Here is a 14,194-nt window from a genome sequence, read left to right on the forward strand (position 1 = left end):
TCCATGGTCACAATACATACCAAATACACCCAAATACATCAAATAAAAATCGTCACTAAGAAGGTGAACCATACCACTTAAGAACACTATATAATAAGAATTATTTAATATAAGCAACTCACTATTTAACAAAGACATCATCACCTATACCAAATTGCTTAATATTTAATCATAATAAGGACCTTAGGGCACTAGCTAAACCATAATAATAACATAAGAAACAAAACTCACAACCTACACAAACATGTTCAATTAACCAACTCTTGAAGCTAAAAGTTGGAAATATGCATAGGCATGAGTTCATTAGGGCTTTGACATTAAAATAATCAATTAATAGTACAAGAAACATATTTGAATTGTTAAAACACTTTCAGAAGAAGACCCATTCTTCAATACTAGAATAACATAGAATTTCAAAATCTCTTTTGAAATCTTTTATAAATGAATCTTTAAAAAAAAGAGGATTCAAGGATTGATACCTTACCTTCTGTAAAAGAAACCGCAATGATTGTGAGGAAGAACTCGACCACCAAAAGCCCTCCTAGTTTCTTCTTGACTTTTACCTTCTATAGAGTTCAAGATAGATTTCTAAGACATAGGGGTTTTGGATTTTAGGAAATGATGTCAAAAATTATGTCTTAGGGTTTTGATATATTTCATATACCCAAATAACCCAAAAATAATCGTCCAAGGTCCTTAAAATACTTGGAATGAATTTACCCCCAAGCCAAGCAAGCCTACTAACATCTTTTATGGCAGCTCACAGACGCGACCAACCAATGGACCATTTGTCCATCGACGGTCCGTTGGTGGTGATTCATTGGTTTTGTCTGGAACTTCAAAACTTACAGGCCTGAATTTCTAATCACGGACCAAATTGACGGTCCATTGGTAAGAATATTGGCCGTCGATTTTTCTCGTTAGTGGATAGTGCCTAGGAATTTTTTTTTCAAAGTCTTGGGCCTTCTCTAGGTCCCCTTGTGTGTCCTAGGTGGGGTCGTATCCGGACGTTAAAAACCTATACAAAGTATTCTATGTATTACAAACATTCCACATCAATATCAAACAAAATGAACTTGTTAAACTCACTCAAACACATGAGAACACACAAACACAATCTAAGGCATATCTTCTAAACATAATGGACGTTCTTGAACTTTTGACCATCAAACTTCAACAAACTTCATAGACGGACTAAGATAATCAATATCACTCATTTTGAATTAAAATTAGCTCAAGAAACAATCACGATGCTCTAGTTCACCTTAGTTCATTTTAGGGTGTTAAAACTTTGTTATGATGTTATGAACTCTTCTTCATGCTTGTTGATGTTATTGCTTAATGATAGAGTTGTCTTCATTATATGTTCAAGTATATTGGTATGCATGATTAACTTGACTAGAATTAGTATGGCTGGTATTGTGATTAACATAGTCTTGACCCAATGAATATGTATTAATTACCTGTATTGGTTCCAGAATGTGCATGAGGCTTTTTAAAGTAAAATAGCATGCTTTAAGGAATGTCTGCTCTTAGTATGATTTCTATAATTTGTATGCATATGGTTTCATACTTCGTACAAGTGATGTGATAGCCCCCATTTCTCTCTTTCTCTGCAACATTTTAGGTTCTGGTTATTGAATGGTTTTTGAGACATCTTTGAAGCAAGACTTGGAATTCTCTCTCGAAGTAGGGTAGGTCCTTACTTTCTGAGGGCAATGCCAATATCAAGATATTGATGTTGTTCTAGTTATAAGACTTTTACTTCTTTCCTTTCATATCTAAAGATTGTATAGCCTATATGTGACTTTATTTACATTTATTTATGGGTTATGCCCAATTGTTGTACGCTTGTTTAGATGGTTATGAGATGAGACATCTGTTTAAGACTATGTTATATCTTATGTATATATCTATATCTATCTATCTATCTATCTATATATCTCTCTCTCACTCTCTCTCTCTCTCTCTATATATATATATATATACATATGTATGTATATATTTGTGCAATAAAAGTAGAAGACTATGTAATCTTGTTATAAGAAGGGTCTATGTATACTCGATATAAATATATTACGTGCATGCGAGAGGTTTGAGGTCTATGTAAACCTCATGATAGATAGAAGAAAAGTTTTATATTTTCCGTATTTTTAACATATTAAAGTAATGATGTAAGCTAAAATCTATTCATAGTCCTCGTCGAGGACAACAATGCCGGTTACGTCTAGGGGGTTCTTCCCTGATGTGACAAATGTGTAGGTATACTCTGATAACCCTACCTATAATATGTAGACTCTTGAAATTACCCTACTTTATGTGCATTTACTTGCATTTCATTTTTACTTGAGGGAACAATCGCCTTAACCGATAATAGACCATGTGAGCTATACATAGAATTCAGTGTCATAAGACCAAAGCAGAACCAAAACATGAATACAACATTCTAAGTGGATCCACTAGCTAGTATTCCTATGGTGGAAACATAGTTCAAGAACTAGGGGATATTTTAGAGACCCATAGTTCCACATTACATGGCAGCCTCTACCTTATGAGATTCATTATGAACATACCTTCCAATTAGGGAAGGGACACCTCTCATATCTAGTTCACAAGTTGCTAAGCTAAAGTCCCTTGTTGAAAAACTTTTAGGTTATCATTTATTTATAAATCTTATCATATTTCATTGGAGCTTAACTTATTATATAGACGTGATCATAAGCTCTTTTAGGATTAGGATAACAATTTCCTTTCATCACAACCCATCATTTGTGATATTAACATATCATAAATATAGTGTGTAATGCATACAAGGTAAACATCATCACCATGCATTATCATATCCTTACCATGATCCCACATTTAAAATATTCATAGTGCAACATATATACATATCAACATCATACATACTTCAATTGCATAGCAACTTCACTTAGAGGCAAACATAACATAATATAGTACTCGTGACTTTTGAAGACTTATCTATTGAATCCACGATCCTTTATTAAGAACATACATTCAATATATAAGAATCCTCAAACAACATTGTGAAATACTCGATAACATAAAAAATACAAACCCTTAAATTCATATACAACAACAATTCATAGTTATGGATAAGGCAAAGGGTCATTAAAGAGTTCATTCATGCTATAGTTCCAATCCGAACGTTTACATGTTATCAAGTGATAAATATAACACAATCAAAACAATTATTCAGGGAAGGAAAATGCTTCACACGTAAATCAAACATTTAAAACCAATTACACAGCAATACATACTTAATTAACTATAGAAAATCGTTATTTTCATTATTGGTCATAAATCTTGAGTTAGGAAGAAAACCCCTTTTATTGAGTAAAAACACTAGGAGTTGAATTCTTGAAAATAATTTGAAAGGACCTCTTCGGGAAAGGAATCCCAAGACTGAAGATCCCATACATTTTTGACGAATATTCGATGAATTTCGAATGAAAATCTTGAAGTCTTCGACTTCCTCCTTAAGCTTTTCTTGTTCTTCAATGGAGTTTGAAAAGAGAGAGTTCTTGAGAGATGAGAGGGATTTGTTTAATCTGATTTAAAGTGCATGAAAATGGTCTATAACTGACCTAATATCATTATAAACTCGTCCCCTAAAATACCCGAATAACCCCACACTTAAATGGGTCTTTTTGTGAAGTTAAATTGACTTAAAAATAACACAGACGAATCTAGGAAGTGGTTGCGCATAGCAAGGTTGATTTAATATTTTGTTTTTGAAATCCGGGTTGACGCAGTGAGTCTCGTGGAGTCTCCTTGTCGCGAGGCACCTTTTGTACCTCTACGTGTTTGTTGTGCGTCACGCAGCAACCCTCAATTTCTGGCTTTGCGCAGGCTGGTTTGACGCCTGCTCACCCATGTTTGGGTCCTACTCAAGGACCCTTTAGGCGGTCTTTAAGAAGTCTTTACCAGAAGTTTAGACTCTTTGTACTACATAATGCCTATTTAATGTTTTTTTATAACTTTTATAGTTCTTTTGATACTTCCAAACCATCACCTAACATAGGGACATCTACTAGTTCAAAATAGCTAGTTTCCGGACGTGAAGGTCACTCTTTGTCTTTTTGGCTCTAACCTTTTGTAATTGAGTTTAATACATTTCTATAGTTATATAAACATCATTTTAATAATTTTTCAATAGGCTAATCTCTAGTCTATGTAATGGAATTTCCGAAGTGTTACATTATCCCCCCCCTTTTGTCCTCGAATGACACTAAAATCTTTTGGAGCGTAAGGATAGACTCAATACTAATAGTCCAACTAATCAACAACATATAATATTAATGAGTCACATATCATAGGAGTTTTTCACAACTCTTTTCAACGCATACCACAACATTACACATAGTAACTCAATTCATGATGCACAACAAATAAGAGCTTAACATTTCACAACACATAATGAGGAATATCCTTCTCAGCATCAACATGATTTCAAAGTACATTAAAGATCTACCATGCTATCATTATTCTTAAAACCACAAAAAAAATGTTAATAAGATAACATGCATATGCATTTCATGTAAATGCAAAAATAGAGAATGAAAGCATTTTCTTGAAACTCAAGTTGGTAGAACTTTTCCCAAAACATGCACCCATATATAAAAAAAATTAATTTCAATTTTATTCATTATTATCCCCATTGATAGGATTCCCTAACCTTATGGAGTAAAAATATGAGGGTAATGGGCCATCATGTCAACTTCGTCCTCCCATGTTGTACCCTCAAAAAGATGGTTCCTCCACAGAACTTTTACGGAGGCAACCTCATTGTTCCACAACTTCTTGACTTGGCGATCTAGGATCTTAACTAGAACCTCTTCATAAGATAGATTCTTATACACTCCTAAACCTTCAATTGGTAGAATAGACATTGGGTCGCCTATGCATTTCTTCAGCATAGAAACATGAAACACCGGATGAGCCAAATCTAGTTTACTACGTAGTTTGAGATCATAGAGAAATTTTCCAACCCCTTGTAATACATCATAAGGACTAACATAACGGGTACCTAACTTCCCCTTATTACCGGATCTCATCACCCATTTCATATGTAAAATCTTCAAATAGATATGATGACCTATTTAACGTCAATTTCTCTTCTCCTATTGTCGCAATAAGACTTTCACCAACTATACTGACTATAGATTGTATTAAATCTATTTCTTCTAAATCATACATTCTCCGTAGACTCATAGATAATCTCAGGAAGAGTGAGGACTAACCAACGCCAAACCATCTAATCGGAGACCTACATCTTCTCCTATAAAGAGCTTCAAAAGGTTCCATGGATATTCTTGAATGGTAACTATTTGAAAAAACCTGTTTAGTCGGTTCGAGCAGTAGAATTATTTTGATAAAAGTTGACTGGGTCGAGGGATCACGCGACGGACCGTCATGTCCACGACGAACCGTGATGGACTCCATCGTCCCATACTTGAGTAATTTCTTTTGCTGCTCTCCTCATTACCCTCGATGACAGGTAGGATGAACCGTCATAGGCACAACGGTCCATCGAGCGTCTTCGTTCCAAAACACTTCAACTCTGAAATATGGGTACTGAGTTCGACTATCTGAACTTTACGACCGAACTGCACCACGGACCGTCGTAGAAACGACGGACCGTCAAAAACCTCTTTACTGAATTTGACTCTTTGAACTTTGTGACGGACTTGCAGAACAGACTATCATAGATACGACAGACCGTCACAAGTTGCGTAACCCCGACATGGTCAAACATCCGCTAAAAGTTTTAAGGGGGTGTTTTTAACTATTCATGACAAACTTTATGAAATTAGTGGGGTAAGTTTAATAATTTATTTACTTGGGGGTTAAAGGACATAACCCTGAGATAAATTGTGGGTTACTTTTATCATCTTTTATAATTGATTATATGATAAGTAGGGTAAAAGAAAAAAAATCTGCAGAAGAAAAATAAAAAGAACAGAAGGGAAGACGAGCGAGAGAGAGAGAACGAAGAGGAAAGCAAAGGCATTGGGGAAGTAGCTTGCTTGATCACGATTCTTCGGTGGAGGTAGGTTATGGTTTATTTCTATATGATAGATAAACTCTAAATAGCCATCGATATGTATTGGGTGGTTTTGTAAAATCTTCTATATGCTTGGTGTGTGTTTGTATGTTGTGATTGTGTAATTGTGCTGGGTTAAAATCATGAGACTGGTGAATCTTCAATCTTAAATCCTCTCTATTAAGATGACGCCTTGACATGAAGAAGGCTTGACGGAATAAAAACAATGAGATAAATGGATCGAAGTGTCACGTTCAGACACATAATATTAGGGGATCTGAGTGTCACGTTCCGACACCTAGTATTAGGGGATTGGAGTATCACGTTCCAATACGTAGTATTAGGGGATCAGAGTGTCACGTTCCGACACGTAGTATTAGGGGATTGGAGTGTCACGTTCCAGCACGTATTATTAGGGAATTTGAGTGTCACGTTCCGACACGTAGAATTAGGGGATCGGAGTGTCACATTCCGACACGTAGTATTAGGGGATCGAAGTGTCACGTTCCGACACGTAGTATTAGGGGATCGGAGTGTCACGTTGTGACACAGTAGTAATAATGGATCGGAGTGTCACGTTCCGACACAATAATAATAAAGAGAATAAATTTTAGATTATGTTAATATACTCAAATTCGAAGAAATTATTTTCCAAATGAGTATGGTGTGGAGGCTGGAGTCGTCATAGGTGTGCTTGGTGTTGTTTCCAATGGTTCTTGTACTTGTTGTTGTCACCTGCTAAGTATTGTAGTTGATTTTATATTATTATTCATTATATATTGCTTTCTATTTTTAGTTGGCCGATGATACCTACTCAGTACGTGTTCCTTGTACTGATTCCTACTTGTAATTTTCTTCTTTGTTAATTGTGGAGTGCAGCAAGCGTGCCATCAACTTCGACTCGCCCTCAACTCTAGTCAGTCTCCAGCATATCAGGTTTCAGGGTGAGCTATTGTTCCTAGCTCGGACTGGATTCTCTCATTTACGTCTTGATGTCCTTGAAGTTCGGACATGGACCATCTTTTTACTTATTTTAGCTTCTTAAATACTCTTAGATTTAGAAATTTAAGGATAGACGTTCTTGGTGTGATGACTTCCAGATTTTGGGGATAATAGTTGATAAACTTTAGAAGCTTATTTATTGGTTATATTAATATGTTTTGGGTCTTCCGCATTATATTTTGTTCATTATGGTTGAAATATTGGTAAACGTTGGGGTTTAGATTTGTTGGTTCTCTCACATAGGAGGATAAGTGTGGGTGCCACTCGCGGCTTATTTTGGGTCGTGACAAACTTGGTATCAGAGCGTTAAGTTCGTTGGTCTCATCACACAAGAACGAGTCTAGTAGAGTCTTGAGGAATGGTAGGGGTACGCCGTTACTTTTCTTTGAGAGGCTATAGGACTTCAGAAAAATTCCATTCTTTCTTTATTTCGTGCTATTACTTCGATCCAATTGGTATCTAGGTGATACAAATTTTTATCTAACATCCTCACTCTATTTCGCAGATGGTTAGAACTAGAGCAACAACTTTTCCAACACAAACACCGGCAAGAGAGGGTGCGTCTGAGCCAACCACTGGGGTTGTAGCTCGAGGAGGAGAAGTGTCAAGAGGCCATGGTAGAGGTCGTAGGAGGACGCCCTCTAGAGGTAGAGGACAAACACCCGGTCCAGCTATTAATAGGGTGATGACTCCTCCACCAATTAATGAGGTAGTGAGAGAGGGTGAAGAAGAGTAAAATGAGCAGGTTCAAGATGAGGAATTACCACCCCAGCCTACCCCAGAGATGATTAACCAGGATCTTACTTATCTTAGCGGGTTATCTGATCAGGTCCACACACCTCCAGTGCTTTCTACATCAGCACCTCAGGTTCCGGGAGTACAACATGCAACTGTTGTGGATCCCCGAATGGATGCCTGATTGGAAGTAGGCACGTTTCCTCGATTGACTACAGGGTCTATAATGACGAGTGATCAGCATGAACTTTTCACTAAATTCTTGAAGTTGAAACCTTCAGTCTTCAAGGGTGCTGAATCTGAGGATGCCTATGATTTTCTGGTTAATTGTAATGAGCTACTACATAAGATGGACATAGTAGCACGATTCGGTGTTGAGTTTGTGACCTATCAGTTTCAGGAGAATGCCAAAATGTGGTGGTGGTCGTATGTTGAGTGTCAACCAGCACAGGCACCACCTATGACTTGGGCATCATTCTCTAGCTTATTTATAGAGAAGTATACACCCCGAACTTTGAGGGATAGGAGGAGAGATATGTTCCCAAGCCTAGAGCAAGGCAGGATGTCTGTTACTGCTTATGAGGATAAGTTTCGTGCACTATCCAGGTATGCCACCCAGCTTTGCTTCAGTCCACAAGAGTGGATTCGCCGTTTTGTGAAGGAATTGAGGTCAGATTTGCAGATCCCAGCCTTACAGGTAGCTGCTGCAGTAAAATCCTTTCAGGAAGTGGTTGATTTTGTGATAGAGGTGGAGGGGTGAAGCCAGACAATTTCACCATGGCGTCGACATCTAAGAAGATCCGTAAGGGAGGTGAGCTTAGTGGGTCTTACTCCAGAGGGCAGAGTTCAGGAGGTTACCCAGCCCGACCTATTCAGTCTTCACTGCAGGCTGTAGCTGCGGGTCCATCGCAGACCAGTCAGCATTTCTCTGAGTTTGGAGGTTATCCCCAAACTTCGTCATTCTCACAGAGACCCATGCTTCACTCCAAAGATTGTTATGGATGTGGAGATATTGGACATATTAGGCGATATTGTCCAAAACAGAGTTACAGACCCCCAATAGTCAGAGGTAGAGGTGGTCATGGGAGAGGCCGCCATTCTGGAGGACGTGGTAGCTAAGGTAATGGTGGTCACCAAATCAGCCGGGGTGGCGGGCGAGCTGGAGCTACTGCAGCGCAACATGGTAGGGGCAACGGACAGACAGGTGATAGGGCCCATTGTTATGCTTTCCCCTGGAGGTCTGAGGCAGAGACATCTGATGCTGTTATCACAGGTAATCTTTTGTCTGTGATTGCATGGCTTCTGTATTATTTGATCATGGGTCCCCATTTTCATATGTATCTTCCTCATTTGCTACAGGTCTTGATTTATTTTGTGATTTGCTTGACATGCCTATTCGTGTCTCTACTCCCGTGGGTGAGTCTGTGATAGTTGAGAAGGTGTATAGGTCTTGTCTTGTGACTTTTGTGGGGAGCAATACTCATGTAGACTTGATTATTCTAGAGATGGTTGATTTCGATGTAATTCTTGGTATGACTTGGCTTTCTACGAATTTTACAATCTTAGATTGTAATGCTAAAACTGTGACATTGGCCATGCCTGGGACAGATCCGCTAGTGTAGGAGGGTGACTATATTTCCACTCCAGTTCATATTATCTCGTTCCTTCGTGCTAAGAGGATGGTTAGTAAGGGTTGTTTAGCTTTTTTTGCATATCTCAGGGATGATACTTCCCAAGTACCTTCGATTGAGTCTGTCATAGTCTGTGAGTTTCAGGATGTGTTTCCCACGGACCTTCCTGGTATGCCACCGTATAGGGATATTGATTTTTGTATTGATCTGGAGCCGGGTACTCGCCCCATTTCCATACCCCCTTATAGAATGGCTCCAGATAAGTTAAGGGAGTTAAAGGCCCAACTTAAGGAGTTGTTAGGTAAAGGTTTTATTAGGCCAAGTGCATCCCCTTGGGGTGCTCCTGTTTTATTCGTGAAGAAGAAGGATGGAAGTTTTCGGATGTGCATAGACTACATGCAACTGAATAAGGTAAATATTAAGAACAAGTATCCTCTTCCTCGCATTGATGATTTGTTCGATCAGTTACAAGGTGCTTGTACCTTCTTAAAAATCGATTTGAGATCTGGTTATCATCAATTTAAAATACGGGCAACAGATGTGCCAAAGACAGCTTTACGAACCAGGTATGGGCATTATGAATTCTTAGTAATGTCTTTTGGGCTTACGAATACCCCTGCTGCGTTCATGAACCTGATGAACGGGATTTTTAAGACATATTTTGATCTCTTTGTCATTGTATTCATTGATGATATACTGATATACTCAAAGAGTAGGAAAGAACAAGAGGAGCATTTGAGAATTGTATTGGAAGTGTTGAGGGAGAAAAGGCTTTATGCCAAATTCTCCAATTGTGAGTTTTTGCTAGATTCAGTGTCCTTCTTGGGGCATGTAGTTTCTAAGGATGGAGTAATGGTGGATTCGTCTAAGATTAAAGCAGTGAAGAGTTGGGTAAGACCTACTAATCTTACAGAGGTAAGGAGCTTTGTTGGTTTAGCTAGCTACTACCGTCGATTTGTCAAGGGATTTTCTTCTGTTGCTTCCCAATTGACAAATTTGAATAAGCAGAATGTTCCATTTGTATAGTGGGACGAATGTGAAGAAAGCTTCCAGAACCTCAAGACCTTGTTGACTACTGCACCAATTATTACCTTGCCTGTGGAAGGTAAGAATTTTATTGTTTATTTTCTATGCTTCGAGCCAATTAAAGGTGCATGAACATAACTATCTGACCCATGATTTGGAGTTGGCTGCAGTTGTGTTTGCATTAAAGCAATGGAGACATTATCTATACGGGGTCAAGTGTGAAGTCTATACAGATCATCGTAGTTTACAGTATGTCTTTACTCAGAATGACTTGAATTTGAGGCAGATGAGGAGGATGGAACTACTGAAGGACTATGATATTACTATCTTGTATCACCCAGGAAAAGCTAATATTGTGGCAGATGCTTTAAGTAGAAAAACAGGGAGCATGGGAAGTTTAGCCCACCTACAGATTTCTAGACTCCCATTGGCTAGAGAGGTTCAGACATTGGCTAATGACCTCATTTGGATAGAAGTACTATAGAAAGGAGGATTTTTGGCCTGTGTAGTGGCAAGATCTTCTTTTCTTGACAAAATTAAGGGAAGGCATTTTACTGATGAGAAGCTGAGTCAAATTCGGGAGATGGTATTACGAGGAGAGGCTAAAGAGACAATTATTGATGAGGAAGGCGTTTTTAGAATTAAAGGGAGGGTATGTGTGCCCCGTGTTGATGATTTGATTTACATTATTCTTATTGAGGCTCATAGTTCAAGGTATTCTATACATCCTGGTGCAACCAAGATGCATCGTGACCTAAAGCAACATTTTTGGTGGAGTAGGATGAAGTGTGACATTGCTGATTGTGTTTCCCAATGCCCGAATTGTCAGCAGGTAAAGTATGAACACCAGAAGCCCGGAGGAACACTTAAGAAAATGCCCATTCCTGAAAGGAAATGGGAAAGAAATGCAATGGATTTTTTGGTTGGTCTTCCAAAGACATTGGGTAAGTTTCATTCTATTTGGGTAATTGTTGACAGATTAACTAAGTCTGCTCACTTCATTTCGGTTAAGGTGACCTACAATGCAGAGAAGTTAGCCAAACTCTATATCTCAGAAATTGTTCGATTGCATGGAGTTCCACTTTCCATCATATCAGATAGAGGTACGCAATTTACTTCTATGTGTAGGAGAACATTGCATGCTGAATTCGGTACTAGGTTTGATCTTAGTACTGCATATCACCCTCAGACCGATGGTCAGTCTGAGAGAACGATTCAGGTTTGGGAGGATATGCTTCATGCATGTGTGATAGAATTTGGTGGTCATTGGGATAACTTCTTAACTTAGCAGAGTTTTCATACAATAATAGATATCACTCAAGTATTGATATGGCCCCATTTGAGGCACTGTATGGGAGGAGATGTAAGTCTCCCATTGGTTGGTTTGATGCATTTGAGGTGAGACCATGGAGTACCGATCTTTTGAGGGAATCGTTAGATAAAGTAAAATTCATTCAGGAGAAGCTTCTAGCATCTCATAACAGGCAGAAAGAATATGCAGATCGAAAGTTTAGGGACTTGGAGTTTATGGAGGGTGAACAAGTCTTGCTGAAGGTCTCACCCATGAAAGGGGTGATGCTGTTTGGTAAGCGAGGTAAGCTTAGTCCGAGGTATATTGGTCCATTTGAAGTTTGAAGCGCGTGGGGGAGGTGGCTTATGAATTGGTATTGCCTCCAGGACTCTCAGAAGTGCACCCGCTATTTCCTGTGTCTATGCTGAAAAAATACCATGGGGATGGAAACTACATTAGTCGTTAGGATTCAGTTCTTCTTGATGAGAATTTGTCTTATGAGGAGGAGCCTGTTGCTATTTTAGATAGAGAAATTCACAAGTTGAGATCAAGGGAGATTGCATCCATCAAGGTTCAGTGGAAGAATCGGCCAGTTGAAGTGTCCACTTGGGAGAAGGAGGTTGATATGCAAGAAAGATATCCACATCTTTTTACAGATTCATGTAATCATTCTCGCCCTTGTTTTTCTTGTTGTGATTGTTCGAGGACGAACGATGGGTAAATTGGTATCTATTGTAACAACCTGTATAGTCGGTTTGAGCAGTAGAATTATTTTGATAAAAACTGGCTGGGTCGACGGATCACGCGAGGGACCGTTATGTCCACGACGGAACGTGATGGACTCCGTCGTCCCATACTTGAGTAATTTATTCTGTTGCTCTCCTCATTACCCTCGACGACAGGTAGGACGAACTATCATAGGCACAACAGTCCGTCTAGCGTCTTCGTTCCAAAACACTTCAACTCTGAAATCTGGGTACTAAGATCTACTCTCTGAACTTCACGACGGAACTGCAGCACGGACCGTCGTAGATACGATGGACCATCCCTAACCTCTTCACTGAATTTGACTCTCTTAACTTTGTGATGGACCTGCTGGACGGACTGTCATAGATACGACGGACCGTCACAAGTTGCGTAAACCCGACTTGGTCAAACTTCCGCTAAAAGTTTTAAAGGGGTGTTTTGGACTATTCGTGACAATCTTTATGAAATTAGTGGGGTAAGTTTAATAATTTATTTACTTGGGGGTTAAAGGAGATAACCTTGAAATAAATAGTGGTTACTTTTATCATCTTTTATAATTGATTATATGATAATTAGGGTAAAAGAAAAAGAATGTAGAGGGGTACTTGTGCATATTCTTTGTGTTTACTAATGTCAACTCCCTAGTGGAGTTCCCATATGTTGAGCCCTCATTTTTTGGAATTCTTAATTTCAAGTCCATGATTCCAAGGTCTCATTGCATACGAATGAACTATATGAAAAACGTTATGTGTAATATGAAATATGATATGTGCTAAGTGTAAGATGTTATTTGTTGTGTGAAATGTAATAAGTATGACGATACATGTTATTCTCATGGAATGACTTTCCTAATCTAAATTTGAAAAGCTCACTGACTTTCCTAATCCTATTTTGGAAAGCTCAATGACTTTCCTAATCCCAATTTGGCAAGTCCACTGGCTTGACTTTCCATATCATGTTGTTAGGAAAGAGCTATTCTTACTCATGCATGTCCACGGTGTGTTCTTGCATAAACCCATCCTTAGTACAAGTGTGTACTAATCCCATACAACTCTATATTTTTAGGTGAAGGCACACCTGGATGCTAGAGCTTACAGGTTAACGTTGCAACTATCCGGACGTGGAGCTTTCATACTGACTGGGTAGGCCCACATGATTTTGAGTATTTCTACCATTATTATCTAGCTTAGATGTAGGATTTATCTAGTGTAGTATGTTCCACTAGTGTTTCTTTTCACTTTCATTTCAAACATTGTATTGGTGCCGTTTTGGCAAAAATACGTTAAAGTCAATTATGATCTATTTCTTTAGTTTTATCATCACTATATTAGATGGTTGATTTGTGAACTCATATGATGTTATGTTTGAAATGTTTAGGATGATGTAAGAAGACAAAAATTTCAAATTTTTGGCTAAAACCAACCTAGATGAAGTAAGAATGACGTATGTAGGCTAGTCTGCGACCTCTTGAAGGTCCACGACGCCGGTCTCGTCTAGGTCAAGATTCCGGGCATGATACCTAAACATAACCAAACTCTTATTACCCCCGAAAACTACCTTCAAAAAAATAACTACAACACAAACATTGACTTGTCATAGAGAGTGTGCACGCTCTCTTGAAGGCAAGTGATGAGTGCACAAATTGAACACATGTCTTTTTTTTATTAATAACTTTATAATTAGCTAGTACTCATA

General features: G+C 38.4%; 1 protein-coding gene across 1 annotated transcript; it reads left to right on the forward strand.

Annotated features, from left to right (window-relative positions):
- The first annotated feature begins 8,030 nt into the window (after nucleotides 1-8,030).
- On the forward strand, nucleotides 8,031-13,645 carry LOC138337853 (uncharacterized). The gene is made up of 8 exons (XM_069288287.1): nucleotides 8,031-8,182; nucleotides 8,288-8,410; nucleotides 8,551-8,695; nucleotides 10,147-10,350; nucleotides 10,462-10,540; nucleotides 10,803-10,900; nucleotides 11,003-11,425; nucleotides 13,565-13,645. The coding sequence occupies exons 1-8, from the start codon at nucleotides 8,031-8,033 to the stop codon at nucleotides 13,643-13,645; spliced, it is 1,305 nt and encodes a 434-aa protein (XP_069144388.1).
- Nucleotides 13,646-14,194: the final 549 nt, after the last annotated feature.

The sequence above is a fragment of the Solanum lycopersicum genome, chromosome 8 (genome assembly GCF_036512215.1).
Source record: "Solanum lycopersicum chromosome 8, SLM_r2.1".
Classification (NCBI taxonomy): Eukaryota; Viridiplantae; Streptophyta; class Magnoliopsida; order Solanales; family Solanaceae; genus Solanum; species Solanum lycopersicum.

What these genes read in the sequence shown, in the direction of transcription:
- LOC138337853 (XM_069288287.1), top strand. Translation starts at nt 8,031, where the DNA reads ATGACGAGTGATCAGCATGAACTTTTCACTAAATTCTTGAAGTTGAAA. An exon ending in GTAGCACGATTCGGTGTTGA is followed by an intron (nt 8,183 to 8,287) that starts GTTTGTGACCTA and finishes ATCATTCTCTAG; the next exon opens with CTTATTTATAGAGAAGTATA. An exon ending in GACTCCCATTGGCTAGAGAG is followed by an intron (nt 10,901 to 11,002) that starts GTTCAGACATTG and finishes GACAAAATTAAG; the next exon opens with GGAAGGCATTTTACTGATGA.